The sequence below is a fragment of the Miscanthus floridulus genome, chromosome 10 (assembly GCF_019320115.1).
Source record: "Miscanthus floridulus cultivar M001 chromosome 10, ASM1932011v1, whole genome shotgun sequence".
Classification (NCBI taxonomy): Eukaryota; Viridiplantae; Streptophyta; class Magnoliopsida; order Poales; family Poaceae; genus Miscanthus; species Miscanthus floridulus.
Window position 1 is genome coordinate 37,526,617 of NC_089589.1, and position 17,772 is coordinate 37,544,388.

General features: G+C 49.2%; 1 protein-coding gene across 1 annotated transcript; it reads right to left on the reverse strand.

Moving 5' to 3' along the window:
• Positions 1–221: 221 nt before the first annotated feature.
• Positions 222–1,341, reverse strand: LOC136490036 (uncharacterized). Its single transcript, XM_066486535.1, has one exon. The coding sequence runs from the start codon at positions 1,279–1,281 to the stop codon at positions 394–396; it is 888 nt and encodes a 295-aa protein (XP_066342632.1). The 5' UTR covers positions 1,282–1,341; the 3' UTR covers positions 222–393.
• Between the last annotated feature and the right edge of the window lie 16,431 nt (positions 1,342–17,772).

Consider the following 17,772-nt stretch of genomic DNA (forward strand, 5'->3'; position numbering starts at 1 on the left):
ACACCGCGGCCGGACATCACTGCCTCCCCTTCACCGGCACTCTACGTCACCGACACCGTCATGGCTTCCTCCTCCGCGCAAGCCCGCCGATGGTCAGCTACCTTTGCATCTCTCTCTCTCTCTCGTTCTCTTTCTAGTCGATCTATGTTGTTTTATCCGGAATAGAAGAGGTTCCACCCGCTAGATCTTTGACCAGTTGATCCTGCTGTTTTAACAGAAGATACATCAAGGCATCAACATGTTTGTACATTCACACAAACGCAACTCCCCTGCACAAGCCACGCAGACAAGAACATCAGAAAAAGAGAGGAAAGAGTCATCAAAATAATAAAAAAGTGCACACCATGCCACACAGATGAGCGCACTGCACACACAAAGGCACTGGCCATCAGCCTAGCCTAGGACGCCGTAGAGATCACCACTGTAGAAGCCATCGTCAACCTTCTCCTTGGTGCTCTTCCTCCTGGAGAAGAGGATGTCACCGATGAGCGGCACGATGGGCTTGACCTTCTGTGCCTTCCTCCTCCTGCCGCTGCCCATAAGCTCGACGTCGTCCATCTCGCCAAGGCTCAGCGCGTGTGAGAATGACGGCAGGTACTCGCTTGCGGCGAGCCTGTCACCCCACCGCTCGCTCCGGAGCGTGAGCGACGCCACGTCGGTGTCGCCCCCGATGCTGCGCCGCCCCGCCACCCCAGCCGACACTACCTTGTCGGCCTCCATCTCGGCGAGCTTCGAGAGGCCCCGGTGGAGCTGCGCACTGAGGCTCGCCAGCGCCATCTCCATCTCGTTCCCGCGCTTCCTGAGCTGCGCCACCTCCTGCCGCGTCTCCGCCACGTCGGCCTCCAGCTTCTGGATGGAGCGCACGATCACGAGACCACCGCCCGCCTCGTTGTCCTTGCCCCGGTGGTCGTCGCCGCCGCCGCGCCCCCAGCACGGCTTGACCGGCGAAGGTGATGACGCGAGCGATGTCGGGGAGGATGGCGCCGAGTACATCGGCACGGTGGCGGCCATTATCTCCGCCTCGCTCTCGGCCATTTGGGTGGGTGAGAAGGTCATGGTGCTGCTGCTGCTGCTTGCTTCATGCTTGGCACTCGGGGTGGCAGTAACGCTAGTGGCATTGGCACTGGCGCTTGGGGTGGCAATGGCGGCCGCACTGCTGCTGCTGTGCCTGGAATGGCTGTTGCTGACAAGTATGCGGTCGCCAAACACGGCCACCGCCTCCTTGACGGACCGGAACGGGTGGGCTGTGTCGACCTCAGCGCGGTCCGAGGCCGCAGCCATGCCGGAGCAGGCAGACTAGGACAAGGATTGTGGCCTCTCCTTCAAAGGAACAATTGTGAACCAGACTGCAGACAACACGAGGAATATATCGAGGCAGGAGAGGAGGGTGTCTTTGCTTCCACTTCAATAGCACGTTGGCCAGTGTCCACCGGCTTCCAAGCAACCAGTTTCCCAACAGCAACAAGCAAAGGAGGATGACTTGCCACCTAAAAGATGTCCAAGAGAACTCACATCACAGGTAAACCTCGATCGAGTAGATTTCTGCAGGAGTGCTGCTGAAGCTGCAGGGATGCTTTTTGGGCACTCTTGGCTGGCAATACAAGGAGACGATGGTAACAACTTGTGTCAGGTCAGTCACGGGATCACTGTCAGAGCAAAATATTTGGCTATTTGCATTGCAGCAGAAAGGACTGAACAAACATTCTGGTGTCGTGAAAGTGGTTGAGAGAAATCATATATAATTTCTTTTCCAGTTGGGGCTGTTCCGGCAGTGGATTGGGACATTGTAACAAACCGATGGTTCTGTTATGACAATCAGAAACATGATTATGGGATGGGATGTGAAATGATGCAGTAGGTGGGGCGCAGCATATGAACACAAAAGCAAACTGCTACGAATCTACTATAGATTACGGTATAGTGCAGGAATTCTCTCAGACTTCGGTGCTTGTTTAGTTCCCAAAAACTTTCCCAAAAAGTGTTACAGTAGCCATCACATCGAATCTTGCGATACGTGCACGGAGCATTGAATGTAGACTAAAAAAAAACTAATTGCACAGTTTGGTTGGAAATTCCGAGACGAACGTTTTGAGCCTAATTAGTCCATAATTAAACAATAATTGTCAAATAAAAACGAAAGTGATACGGTAGCCAAATTTCCAAAATTCACGAACTAAACACAGCCTCAGTTACAAATGAGCCGATCTAACTCGCTGATCTCCGGACGCACAGGCCATTGTCTTATTCGTGTCATCTTCTTACGGACTTGCTAGCGCTCGGAACGATCCATTCCGGGACGCTAGCGCACGTGGGGGCCGTGCCACTCCATTTCCTGAGCCTGCGCATGGCCGATCTGCGCCCCGCTCTGTTTCCCATGCCTGCCGCTTGCGTGCCCTCCGCTCCCACGCGCATGCACGTGGGCCCAGCAGCTGTAGCAGACGGCTGCGGCACGGGCGTCCTACTGCAACAAGTGCAACACCAGATCTATTTTTACAACATCTAAATAAAATACTTCCAACATACGTCTGAAACAATTGAAACACTTGCAACATAAGTCTGAAACACTTGCAAAACACCATAAAAAACTTGAAACCACATGTGTAGCCAATGCAAACATCTAGATGAAAACACTTCAACATACGTAAGAAAACACTTGAAACACTTGTATATATGTGCAACATCCAGATCTACTTTTGCAATATCTAAATGAAACACTTGAAACATATGCCTGAAACAGGTGAAACATTTAGAACCTACACTTGAAACATATGTGTATAGCCATTGCAACATATGCAATATATGGATCTACTTTTGCAACATCGATACAAAACACTTGTAACATACCTCAAAAACACTTGAAACATATAGTTGCAACATGCACTTTTCACCACAAACACCTCCTTGCCGCTTCAGCTAATGGAGGCTCATCGGCGCGTGGAGTAGGTCACCGCTATGCTTGCCGGCAGTGCGGAGCTGGGTGGTGGCATACAGAGGGGCCGGGTGGGGAGGCATGGTGGCGGTGGTGCAAAGGGCGAGGTGAGGATGGCGGTTGAAGCCACGACGGACGAGGCATAGTGGGGAGTCATGCGGGTGCAAACTCGTCCATACATACAGATGCCTTCCATGGAGGAAACGAACATTGGTGGGGATCACTTGGCAGCAAAGCACGGCAGCGAGGAAGGCATGTGGGTGGATGCAGCAGCACAGGGAGTGAGCAGTCCTCTAACCACCAGTTGGTTTAGGGGATTTCGAGTTGGGTTCTTGCCTCCTCGTGATAGAGGTGGAGAGAACCATTTATGGGCTTTCAGTGATGTGTCAGTTTTCTGGTCTCTATAGTGTCCCGCTGTGTTCCTAGTGAACGTCAAACAACTAGTTGGCACAAGGGCATCGTTCACGTGTTTGGAGCTTTTGGTGGATGATCTTGAGACAGCGGCCATTTCAAGAGAAATTTTGAATAGGCTTCCATTCACCACCTCTGGTCACCTTGTTCGGTCCTTCAAAATAAATCCCTTGTAACAGAGACAATTTTATTTCTCTAATCAGGTCTGTAGAGCTGATGTAAACGTAATGGAAACCAGGAAATGACCCCCCATTGTGATTGGCCTAAGAAGTTTGGCCAATAAGAATATTAAAAGGACCGCCAGTCGTCTAAAGTGGGAGTTTCATCTCTTAATTTCGAAGACTCATGTGCATTGAAAACAGTGTTGACTAACTTTATCACTATGAAACTTTGATAATCTCTCTTTACTTTTATTGTGCTGTGTTAGAATATATATTTGCTAAGTCAATTACTTATTTAATATCCGTATATAAAACTTCCACGCCAATACTGGACTATGACGGAGAGAATCTAGCCAATATATTTATTATATTAGTTAGAGACGTAGAGAAACATTAGTTCAATGGGAAGTTCTCCATAAGAAATGTTACAATAACAAGCTGGCCGGTAATAATACATGTAGCATCATCCTGTGCACACATTCGAGTTTATTCTACGTGGGAGCATGCAAGCAAACGAAGCAGAACACATTTTGAAAAAAAAAAACTCTAGGAAACAGGATACGTTTTGAATGGAGAACTCCAGGCCGAAACATGTTGGCGGAGGAAACAACAACGTGAGACTAGACCAGGGCATATATCATCTCCATTATTGGATACTTGCGTGCGCGCGCACAGGCACAGGTGGGTTTCTTCCCTCGATCAGGAGTTGAACAAGAAGCCTGGGGTCTTCCAAAGGACGTGGTCTCCATCATGGGGAGCAGGATAGGCCCCTACAACCGTGCCGTTGTGTAGGTTCCCATTTAGTCCGTCGAGGACCAAATCACTCTTTTTGCAGGACCGTATTTTGTGAAAGCCATCGCCGAAGACCTGAGCGTCCTGCGTCCAGCATCGACGAAGGCACGGACAATGGGCTGTATGGCGCCAGCTTCACCTGTGGTCACATCACAACCGGATTCAGGCGCTTTGCCGAGTGCCTAATGCACTTGGCAAAGGCTACTTTGCCCTCGACAAAGCCTTTGCCGAGGGCAGCACTCGGCAAAGAGCCTCCGGTAAAAAATCCGTCGGCAAAGAATTCTTTGCCGAGCGCCTTTTATCAGTGCAATCTCGGCACTCGGCAAAGTCTTTGCCGAGTGCAATCTCGGCACTCGGCAAAGAAAAGTGACCGTCACGGCGCCAGTTGCGTTAGCACATGCTTTACCGAGTGTCATGTCAGAGGCGCTCGATAAAGATTTTTTAATTTTTTTTCAAAATTTATTTGCCGAGTGCCCTACCGGGGAAGCACTCGGCAAAGATTTTTTTTATTTTTTTTAATAATTTCTTTGCCGAGTGCCCTGTCAGGTCGGTGCTCGGCAAATATTTTTTAATTTTTTTTTCGTAATTTCTTTGCCGAGTGCCCTGTCAGGGCGGCACTCGGCAAATATTTTTTTTAAAAAAAAAATCTTTGCTGAGTGCCCTGCCCCTGGCACTCGGCAAAGAGGCTTTTTTTTATTCTATATTCACAAACACAGCATATAAGAGAGATATATAACATCTGTGACATCACAAACACAATATAGCACATATATATCACATCCATCTCATCACAAAGGCAATACCACATATATATCACATGTCGATCACACAATATCTCACATACACGACATCACAAGCATAATAGGTCCAATATCCATCGAAACGAGTCGATAGTTGATCACAGTGCATCACATGTCCATCAAGCGGTGAAAAAGAGATACAAACTACCGGTGAGGAGGAAACTGAGTGCTTGGTGAAGGAAAAGTGTCGTCGCCTGCTTGCGCCTGAGATGGGTTATTCGAACCCGCCGACGGAGACTGCATAAAGGACAAGAGATTGCATCTGTTAGAGTGGTCATCTAATGAAAGCACTAGTCGAAGCAATTTGGTTTCACACTCACAGGACTAGCTCTAACTGGCGGCGACAGTGGAGCGAACTGCGGCACAGCTACACCGTGCATTTGCCCAAAGTTCTGCAGGAACGTCGTAATCTCCGCTAGCTGCTTGGCCTGCCTTTCCCGCTCGGCCTGTCTTTCCCACTCGGCCTGCTCGATCCTCGCCGCCAGGTCCTGCAGCTCCTGAGCCATCCTCTTGTTCTCGGCCTGCAACATTTCAATCGAATGTTTCAGTAATGCAAAGGTAACTAAGTTATTTAAAGATCAATGTACGAAGAGTTAAACGGGACTAACCTGGAGTGCGTCGACCCGCTGCTGTGAAGGGGACGGCCGTTGGCGTATGGCCGGGCCTCCACTCGGGGTCTGTGCTCGGATCTGGGAGAGGGAGGGAATCTCGCTGGGCTCGAGGGTGCCATCGCCAATCCAGTACCGCCCATGCTTCTTGCCTTGTCCGAGCCTCATGACCATCGTCCCATCGATGTCGTCGGTGCTTGGATCCCAGTCTGGCCCATGGACCGACCTTGCCTCCGACACGTACGAACTGATACTGGTGTGGACGCTCGGGTTGCTGTAGGACTCAGGCGGGTCATCCGGGGTGAAGGTGACAGCGGACGTCGCCTTACCCTTGCGGGCCAGACCATATGCCATGAAATTGGAGATGGACTGCCCACCATGTGACGCCGACTGTGAGAAAGACAACAAGATGATTAGAAGAAACATGCAGAATGGAGCGTCAGAATACTAAAAATTCACGTACCCATGCTTGCTTGTACGCGCCGAGGCTGCGGCTGCCTTGATGGTGTGTGGGGCCTGTCGCTGCCATACGCCGCTCCCGCCCCGCCTCGTGGTCCTAGATATAACCCTCCGTGAACCACCTATCCACGATCATCTGCCAGCAGTCCCGATATGACTCGCACCACCATGGAATTGTCTACATGTCATAAAGAATTTGAGATGTAAGAAGACCAAATTAAAGCTACTTAATCTCAAAACGAATCAGTATTATTCTTCTTCATTTACCTCAAGGTACTGTTCCTGGGTCAGTGTCCTCTGTCTTGCCTGTGTCTTGGTGATCTTCTCACCAAGGTGTGTGGCGTAGTACTTGATGATGCAAGTGAGGCGCTCCTCGTAGTGCATGTCGGTGATTCGTTTCCTGGCACTTTTCACCATCACCTTCTCCTCCCTATCCTCCTGTCCCTCTTCACATCTGAAAAAAGTCTGCAGACAGACACAATGTATCAATTCATTATGTCAAAAAAAGTCAAATGAATGCGATGTATTGATCAAACTTGTGCGAGCGAGACTTACCCAGAACTCTCTCCTCACCCGCTCCTGCTTATCTCCACATGCGTCGGGGGCATCTTTGTAGTGGTCCCACGATTTGGCCGGCTCAGTGTTCCCCTTGTGCATGACAATGTCGGGGTAAAAGTGCATGCACACAAGACCCAGGATGTGGTTGGGGTTGCGTGAGTCACCAGGCGACACAACCAGCCAGTGCCTGCACAAGTCATTAACAAACATTATTAGTTTCTCTGAGAATTTTCAACAGGTTATATGAAGTAGCTGTGATAAAATCTAAAGTTACTTACCTGTCCCCCTCGGGGTGGATCATTGGGCGTAGGGGAAGAAGCGTAGGCCCAGGGAGTTTCGAGGGACCTCGCAAGTAGATCCTAGCCACAGCAGAGGAGTCCAAACCAGCTACGCCTCCAGCCTCGCTGCCCTGCTGTGCCTCGTCTCCGTCGTTGTCTGTCTGCCGAACCAGCTCCTCCTCGTCCGAGGAGTCCGGGGTACGGCGCTCCTCCTCCGGCATGTCACGCGGCCTGACTAGAGGAGGTCGGCCCCTCCTGCTGCCGCTGCCGCTACCGCTGCTCCTGGCCCTCTACCTCCTCCCGTCCAACGACCCCTCTTCTGCATCCGGATCTGCATCGTGTGCCCTCATGAACCTCGAGTTCACGTTCCTTGGCACACGACTGCTCGCCATCTTTGTTCAATCACCTGCAATTAAAAAGAAACAAACAAGACATATTAGTACATGTGTTAAAAATAGATGCTAAATAAATAAACAAAACACGATTACAAAATAACATAGTATTACATGTATTAGAAGTAATCATCATTATTGGGATTATCTGGATCAAAATTGTCCAGATAAACAACATTGTCCGAAGGTTCAATGTTGCCTTCATCGTCATCGTCTAAATGTAATCACTCAAGCATTTCTATGTCCTTGGCATTTTGCACCTCATCTCCTTCTTCCTCATCATCGACCCTTTCATTGTCTACTTCCATTCCGATCGCCTCGGTTAAGTCTATCACCAACCTCCCTAGTAGCCCATCTTCTTGATAGAACTCTCCTTCATATGTGTTTGGGTTGAAGTTGTAATCTTCATCGTTTGGGACAGCTAGTCTACCATGTGGTGATACCTGGTGCACAATAGCCCAACCCTTAAGAGCCTTGTTGCCTTGGCACGCGTATGGCAAATAATAAACCCACACGGCCTGGTGAGCCACAATAAAGACATATTTTCCTTGATAGACGGAATCTTGTCGAATCTCGACTTGACCAATATTAGGGCTCCGTTTTGTTAGTCGAGGATTGAACCAGTGGCATTTGAACATGACGAGACGAAGAGGTTTCGAACCATAAAATGAAAGTTCATAGATTTCTTCGATTATGCCATGATACTCGAGGCCATCAGTGCCGGGAGTACAAACTCTACTATTTGTGGTTTTTCGATGGGGCTGAGCTCGCTCGTAGCTTGCTGTGTGAAAGCGATATCCATTCACATCATAACCTGAATAAGCTTTCACCTTATTGTCGAAGCCATTTGCAACCTATCTCAACTCCTTACTCATAGTTGCATCAGTTTGGGCCTACAAGCGCAAGAATGAAAGATTGCCGGACTAAGTACGCGAAACTCGAAATCTCGAACTAGGTACGAGGTAAATTAGACAATACCTTTGTTTTGAACCAAGAAATGAAATCAGGCCTCCCTACTCCCGGACCCTGTGAAAGAAGGGTATCGGTTTGCCGTGGGGTAGGACCCCTTGGTTGATGCCAGGATACACGAATAAATTCCCTGTGCAAACAAGAAAGAATCAGTTGTATGCAGAATAGTGATGACGTATTGAAACAAGTTCGTTGAGAACTTACTCAATGAACAGCTTCACCTCGGTTAGGTTCTGCAACACATATAGCATGATACTGCGCCACTCTTCATTATCCAACCTCTTATTGGTCGATCCACTTGCGCTTCCGAGTTGCCCTTGGAAAAGGCTGAGGTTGGATTCATTCTCGTCAGCATTGTAGCGAGGGAGTGGATTATGCACGCTAGGAAGGTTCGTTGTGTAGTATAGCTGTGTGAAGTTTGTCACCTCCTCCAGAATGGAAGCCTCTGCAATGGAAGCCTCAATTTTGGCTTTATTTCTACATTTTTTGCGAACGGCCTTCAGACATCTCTCGATTGGATAGCACCAATGGGCCTGCATGGGCCCCCCATACGTGCCTCATACAGGAGGTGCACAATCAAATGCTGCATCGACAAGAAGAAGTCGGGTGGAAAGATCTTCTCCAACTTACAAAGCAACTCAGGTGCCACTTTCTCCAAGTTTGCAACCACGGTTCGAGATAGCTCTTTGGCACAAAGCTGGCGGAAGAAATAGCTCAACTTTGCAAGCACTAGCTAGACATGCTCAGGAACATAGCCTCATACCATCGCCGGAAGAAGCCGCTCAATCCATACGTGGTAGTCATGACTCTTCATCCCGTTGACTCGCATAGTGCCTAAGTTCACTCCCCTGCTCAGGTTCGCTGCATACCCATCAGAGAACATTAACGCCTTGATCCATCGTAGTACTTCCCTCCTTTGTTCGGGTTTCAAGACGAAATCGGCCTTAGGCCTTTTCCAGTTCTTGCCGTTTGCAGGAGGTCGCATCTCTTGCTGTGGTCTATCGCACAACGTCGCCAGGTCCACTCTAGCCTTAGGGTTGTCCTTCGACTTGTCAGTGTCCATGAGTGTTGCCCAAAGTGCCTCGGTGATATTCTTTTCAGTATGCATTACATCAATGTTATGGGGCAGTAAGAGGTCATCGAAATAGGGGAGCCTCGTCAAGCCGGACTTATGAGTCCACATGTGTTGCTCACCATATCCCACAAAACCACCTTCTTCATTGGGCACGAGAGCATCTATCTGAGCATGAACCTCGGCACCAGTCTTCAAGTGCGATCTAGGGTCCGTGACTGCGACATCTTTCCTAAAGTTCTTGGTGTCTTGTCGGAATGGATGGTTGGAATCTAGGAATTGACGATGTTGATCGAACGATGAATACTTACCACCCTTCTTCAACCAAATGAACCTCACAGCTTCCTAGCATATTGGGCACGGGAACTTCCCCTGAACACACCAGGCGATGAATAACCCATACGCTAGGAAGTCATGCATGGAGTATTGGTACCAGACGTACATTTTGAAGCTTTGCTTTGTAGCTCGGTCGTATGTCCATACCCCTTCATTCCAAGCTTTGATCAATTCATCAATCACAGGCTCCATGAACACACCCATATTCTTCCCCAGATGTCCAGGAATTATCAACGTCAAGATCATGTTATGTCGTTGAAAGGCGACGCCAGGGGGGAGATTGAGGGGGATAACAAACACGGGCCAACATGTGTAAGGGGCGGCCATCATGCCATAAGGATTGAACCCATCTGTTGCCAGCGCGACACGTACATTACGAGCCTCATCAGATTTCAGATGATGTTTGTCATTAAAGCTGGTCCATGCTTCACCATCAGATGGATGTACCATCTTGTTAGGATTGTACCGTTTGCCATTCTTGTGCCACGTCATCTGTTTTGCGGTTTCCTCGGTCATGAATAGCCTTTGAAGCCTCGGCATGAAGGGAAGGTGTCGTAAGACTCGGGCGGGTATCTTAAGTTGCCTCTTCTGACCACCACCATCACCAGACTCTACCTCCAGGAACCTGGAAGCTTTACACTTTGGACAGTTATTTGCCTCCTTGTGTTCTTCACGAAATAGGACACACCCGTTCGGACAAGCATGTATCTGCTCATACGGCATCTTTAGTGCTTTAAGGAGCTTCTGTGCCTCATACATGGTCTTCGGCAACATGTGGTCCTTTGGAAGCAGGGTGCCAACCACGACCAACACCTTATCGAAGCCTTCTCGACTCATGTTCAAATCGGACTTCAACCCCATCAAGCGACTAATGGCATCGAGCTGAGAGACCTCAGAATGAGCGTGAAGGGGTTTTGCCGCCGAGTCCATCATGTACTTGAATGCATCTATGGCTGCCTGCATCTCCGCCTCCTCACGTCCTTCAGCAAACTGTGCTTGGTGAACGTCATCTACCATGTCTGCTACCCCGGCATCAGCATCGAAAGCCTCGACACATGGTCTCACCACCTCCTCTCTCATACGATCAGCTTCACCATGGTGGACCCACCGGGTGTAGTTCGGCGTAAACCCATTCTTGTTCAGATGTATACCCATGACTTCCTGGTTTTGCATTCTCCTGTTACAACACTTGCTGCAGGGACACAGCCATTTTCGGGTATCTAGCGGCCTTGCCAAATGCACGCTTCAAGAAACGATCGGTCTTGTTCATCCATTCAATGCTGACATCACCCTGACTTGTCTAGCCCGTGTACATCCACTAACGGTCCTCCATCCTCTAGCATATATAACATCTCCACAGGTGACCATCAATTGCATCTACACGGTGTCCCTACTCTCTAATAGGTGAGGATAGGTCCTAATCCCATCCGCGGATGCATAGATGAGGTTAGTTTCCATGCTCCGCTCCTATCCGAGACAGAATTTCAGCAGCACCTCCCCGTTGTTCTCCCGATACACATCCTGCAAGGGAGAGTGTGTATCCGGAGAACAACAGGGGGTGATGCCGAAACACCATCTTGGACCGGAGCGGACCATGGAAACTAACCCATCTACGCATCCGCGGGCTGTCCAAAAAACGTGGACAATCCGAAACAGATACGGTCGCAGATATACAAAGATCTGCATACCTCCAACCGTATCTCTTTCGGACGAGAGACACCTAACTAGGTTACGCGACCAAAGACCACATACGGATAGAGGGGTTATACCTAAGGTGCCGGTGAGGTCAGGGTAGCGGGGCGGTGGAGAGTCGGTGCAGTGGCGAGTCGACGCGGTGCAGGAAGACCCGCAGCGCCGACGAAGACGATCGGGGTCGCCGAGTCCCTCCCACAGGTCCTCCTACAAAAAGGGCAAAAATGGTTAGTGTCGACTCAAAATTTCGGTAGCACCTCCCCTGCAAGGGGAGGTTCCCAAAACCTACAAAAAACATGGCACAAAGGCCAACAACCACATATATACCAAACATGGGCACGAAGGCCAACAACCACCAATATATCAAGAGGAGCCATGTACTTTAGTTCTCTTTCCATGCAGATGAAAGTATTGAAGTAGTACAACAACAATTACTACTAACCCTACAACTACTACTAACAACTACTTAACTAGTAACAGTACTAATACTAAGAACTACTTAACTATTAACAACTACTACTACTTACTAACTACTACTATTTACTAACTACTACTACTACTAACCCTACAACTAACACTACCAACTACTACTAACAACCACTACTACTTACTAACTACTACTATTTACTAACTACTACTACTACTAACCCTACAACTAACACTACTAACTACTACAACTAACACTACTAACTACTACTACTAATACTACAACTAACTACTACTAACACTACTGACTACTACTACTACTAACACTACAAGGGTAGGGCTTACCTTGGCGGCAAGAACGGCAAGAGCGATGGCCGGCGACGACGGCGGGGATGACCGCAGCAGCGCGAGGATCAACGGGCGGTCGGAACGGCGCGAGGATCGACGGGCGGTCGGGTCGGCACCTTCCTCTTCTTCCTCCTCCCCCTTCTCTTTCTTCCTCTTCTTCCTCCTCCCCTTCTCTTTCTTCCTCTTCCTCCTCCCCTTCTCTTTCTTCCTCTTGCTCCTCTCCTCCCTCTGTTGGCCGGCCGCAGGGCAGGGCGGGGCCGGTGGAGCTCGGGGCCGGCGGGGGAGCTCGGGGCCGAGGGACCTCTGGGCGGCTCGGGGCCGGCCGGGTCACTGTCCCTGGGGAGCTCGGAGCCCGGGGCGCCGGCGAGCTCGGGGAGGCGGCCGGGGACTCGAGGCGCCGGGGCCGAGCGGGAGCGCCAGCCGGGTGCCGGGGCGAACGCCGCCGGGACGGGGGCGGGGGGCGCGGGAAGGGGCGCCGGCGCGGGCCCGGTAGGACCTCGCCAGAGGGGGACGACGGCAGGGGCGGCGCGGCCGGCCGGGGGCGGCGGCGGCGCGGCAGGGAAACGCGGGGGCAGGTGGGAGAGGAGTGAGCAGGGGGTGGGGTTGGGCCGGCCCGTTCTGGGCCTTTAGGTTAAAAGATTTGCCGAGTGCCGGGCAAAGGGTTTTTTATTTTTTATTTTTTATTGTTTAAATTCTTTGCCAAGTGCCCTGTGAGCTGGCACTCGGCAAAGGCTTCTTTGCCGAGTGACAAGGTTGGCACTCGGCAAATTAATTTTTTTTCGCCTTATTTTTTTCTGGGACCTTGCTACAGTAATTGAAACACCATTTCAAAATTTGGGACAATTTTGAGTTTTGTTACTATATTTCCTTAATTATTTTTGTTTCGTTGAATTTTTTTGACTATTTCAAATTTGAACTGCGGAATTTGAAATAGTCGGAAAAATTCAACGAAACAAAAATAATTAAGGAAATATAGTAACAAAACTCAAAATTGTCCCAAATTTTGAAATGGAGTTTTAATTAGTGTAGCAAGGCCCCAGAAAAAAATAGGGCGAAAAAAACAAAAAAAAAAATTAATTTGTCGAGTGCCAACCTTGGCACTCGGCAAAGAAGCCTTTGCCGAGTGCCGGCTCACAGGGCACTCGGCAAAGAATTTTAAAAATAAATAAATAAAAAACCCTTTGCCGAGTGCCTAACGGCAGGGCTCTCGGCAAAGGCTGATGGCAGGTAGCCGCCGTCACGCCGGCCACCTTTGCCGACGGCCAAATTTTGCCGAGCGCCCGGCACTTGGCAAAGATTTTTTTTGCCGACGGCCAATATTTGCCGAGCGCCCGGCACTCGGCAAAGGAAAAATTTTGCCGACGGCTAAAGTTTGCCGAGTGTCCAGCTCTCGGCAACGGCAGATTTGCTGACGGCCTATCTTTGCCAAGTGCCTCTGGGTCCGGCTCTCAGCAAATATTGTCTTTGCCGAGTGCCCGACAGAAAGCACTCGGCAAACCTTTTTGCACTCGGCAAATCAGCCGTGTCCGGTAGTGCATGCATGCAGGATTACGTTTGTGGTATCGTTCATTTAGGCCTTGTTCGGATGTTATGTACCTCAATCCACATGTGTTGGAGTGGACTGGAGTGGAATTTAGTTCATGTTCCACTCCAACACATATGGATTGATGCGAATCCGACTACCTCCAACCAAGACCTTAGGCAGGGATTCATGCAACAATAATTTTTATAAAAAAGATATGATGCCAGCCAAGTGAGCTGTGTATATGTATGTACCGGGTAACTGCCGTCGTCAGAGATCTGCACTGCCCGTAGCGGATCCTTGGTGCCGAGGTTCACGTTGACCAGCGAGAACCGACTGTTGTTGCCAACGGTGGGAGATGAGTGCTGAACCCACAGCTGCAACGAGAGAGCGTGTTGAAAAATAATCAAATAAAACAGCAAGATATATATGTTGTCTGGGTAGCTAGGACGAATTGAAGGTAACTGAATGGATGGACAAGGAGCAGGGGCCGGTGCAAGTGAGCGTTCGTTACCTGTCCGGCGTCCCGGCAGTTGGTTGGGGCAGGAAATACCTTGCCTTTGTCATCGGCGGTTATGCTCAGGCTTGTGTTGCCCTTGCTGATTATCCTCATCGGCAGCAGGGTGCTAAGAAAATTGTATAATTCAAGCAGAGGAGGGGGAAACTGACCAGGAAACTGCAAACACCCCGGATCTGTTGGAATCGGCACCGGGAGCTGCCCATTCCCGGGACGAATCCCGGTGGCAAGCACGAGGACGGCTGACAGAGCAAATCAAGCACTGACACTGAGTCTCGCCATCGTCGGCGTGTTGACAGAGAAGGACAGAGACCACAGAGCGCAACAGGCGCTAGCTCCGCTGGGCTGCTGTCCCTTGCGCGCTGCGCTTAGGGCGATCGTCGTTGTGTGGTATCAGGCTAGCATAACTTTGATTTCTTATTTTCTAGATATATATATTGTCAAGTGATATATATAACAAATATATATATATATATATATATATATATATATATATATATATATATATATATATATATATATATATATTACAATAAATTTGCAGAAAACCCCGTCTTTCTTTTATCTTCTCGTTGGCTGTTGAGTCGTCCGACAGCGATGAACTGTTGGTCGTTCGGGACGACGGTCGGACGGCGACGATCCGGGGCCCCGAGATCCTGCCGGCGCAGGTGGAGCTCCTTGTCGAGGAGCTGCCGTGGCTCGTCGGCGACTCGGCCACTCGGAGGTCAAGTTTCGCCTTCTGGCTCCAGACCATGCACCGCGCCCGAGGCTTCCGCTGGGTGCTCGTCAACTCCTTCCCGGCCGAGGCCGAGGCCGGGTGTCCAGCAGCCGCTGGGAACGAGAACGACGACGATCTCCGGCTCGAGGAAGGAGAAGGGATGGGTGGCTGACGTGTATGTACGAGCCCTAGCCGCAAGAGAGAGAAAGGACGGAGGGCGCGGGATGGAGCGGGCCGCTCCACTTGAGCCTCCCGTCGCTCCAACAGCTCCCGCGGCAGCGGCGAGGACAGTAGCGATGGGCGACGGTGACGAGGGCGGCGGCGGCGGCAGTGGCGATGGGCGACGGAGATGAAGAGTGAGGAGGAAGAAGAAACGGCCGCCTTATATAGGGGAGGGACCTTTAGTCCCGGCTCCTGTAAACACCCGGGACGAAAAGACCTTTAGTCCCGGCTGGTAATACCAGCCGGAACTAAAGGTTACTTTTAGTCCCGGTTGGTATTACGAGCTGGGACTAAATGTGTATTTTAGCGGGCCGCAAAAAAATGCAGCCCACCTTTAGTCCCGGGTGGTAGATCTACCCGGGACTAAAGTTGGGATGCAGTTTCACTTCCCGCCCATTTCAAGCTCCATTTGTTTTTTTATATATTTCTTTCTATAAAATGTCCAGAAGCTCCATTTGTTTTTTCATCACTCATTGTCCAAAAGCAACATGGAAATCCCACCATCAAACACAAATTTAATCTGAACACACTATTAAACATCACTATATATATCAAGCAGGCACAGTAGTGAACTTCTTAACATATATCCCTTGGTTATGATCGCGCCGTAACCATGGAGTGTCCTCATCATTTAGCTGGATGCTTGGGTCTTTGTTCACTGTGAAGGGTGGAATTCGATCATCCTTTTTATAATCTTCTGATATGTCTGACTTGTCTTCAATTCCGACGATGTTTCTTTTCCCTGAAAGAACTATGTGGCACTTTGGCTCATTGATTGGGTGTCGTTGTTGTTTTTTCCTCTCTTCGGTTTTGTAGACATGTCCTTGACATAGAACACCTGATTCACATCCTTGGCAAGGACGAACGGTTCGTCTTTGTACCCAATATTGTTGAGGTCCACGGTTGTCATTCCAGACTGGTTGTCGACTGCTACCCCGTCTCTAGTCGCCTTTACCCATTAGCACTTGAACAAAGGTACCATAAAAGTAGGTGCATAGTTTAGTTCCCATATCTTCTCTATGCGGCCATAATATGTTTGCTTGTTTCCATTAGGGTCAGTGGCATCTATGCGGACACCACTGTTTTGGTTGGTGCTCCTTTTATCTTGGGCTACTGTGTAAAATATATTCCTATTTATCTCGTACCCTTTGTATGTGAGGATATACCACGATGGCTGCCTAGCCAACAAATATAGTTGCTCATCAATACTCTCATCATCGTGACATTCTTTTCGCAACCAGTCGCTGAAAGTTTCCATGTGCTGACGCATAATCCAAGCTTCAGACTTCCCTAGAAACTCGGATCATAGCAACTCTTTATGTGTCTCGATATACGGATCCACCAAGGAGGAGTTTTGTAGAACTGTGTAGTGTGCTTTATTAAAATAATTGTCCTGCGTACCAATAAATGGTTTCTTCCCTAGTGTCCCATTTCCACTTAGTCTCCCCTCGTGTCGCGATTTAGGAACACCAATCGGGTCAAGGTCGGGAATAAAGTCAACACAAAACTCAATGACCTCCTCTGTTCCATAGCCCTAGGTGATGCTTCCTTCTGGCCGAGCACGGTTGTGAACATATTTCTTTAGGACTCCCATGAACCTCTCAAAGGGGAACATGTTGTGCAGGAATACAGGACCGAGAATGCTAATCTCCTTGACCAGGTGAACTAGGAGGTGTGTCATGATATTAAAGAAGGAAGGAGGGAACACCAACTCAAAGCTGACAAGACATTGAACCACATCATTCTATTGTTTATCTAGATCCATTGGATCGATTGTCTTCTAAGAAATTGCATTGAGGAATGCACATAGCTTCTCAGTGGCTAGACGTACATTTGGAGGTAGAATTCCTCTTAATGTAACTAGAAGCAATTGCGTCATGAGCACGTGGCAATCATGGGACTTTAAGTTTAGGAATTTTTTCTCTCGCACATTTATTATACCCTTTATATTCGAGGAAAATCCAGATGGTACCTTGATGCTTGCTAGGCATTCAAACATGCTTTCCTTCTCTTCTTTGCTAAGAGTGTAGCTGGCAGGACTTAAGTAATGGTGTCCATCATCTGTCTTCTCTGGATGCAGGTTGTCTCGTTCCTTCAAACACCGCAGGTCCTGTCGTGCTTCAAGTGTGTCCTTAGGCTTCCCATACACACCCATGAAGCCTAGCAGGTTCACACAAAGATTCTACGTCAGGTGCATCACGTCGATCGCGCTACGGACCTCTAGGACTTACCAATAGGGTAGCTCCCAAAATATGGACATCTTCTTCCACATGGGTGCATGACCGTCGACGTCGTTCGGAACAGGTTCGCTGCCATGTGCCTTTCCAAATACTACTTTCATATCCTTGACCATATTAAGTACATCCTCACCAGTTCGGTTGCCTAGCTTGGTCTGGTGGTCTGCCTTACCTTTAAAATGCTTGCCTTTCTTTCTTACGTGGTGATTCGTAGGAAGAAATCGACGATGGCCAAGGTACACGATCTTTCAACATTTTTTCAAGAACATACCTTTAATGTCATCGAAACAGTGCGTGCATGCATTATATTCCTTGTTTGATTGTC

Coding starts and splice junctions, on each gene's coding strand:
- LOC136490036 (XM_066486535.1), bottom strand. CDS start 1,281: ATGGCTGCGGCCTCGGACCGCGCTGAGGTCGACACAGCCCACCCGTTC.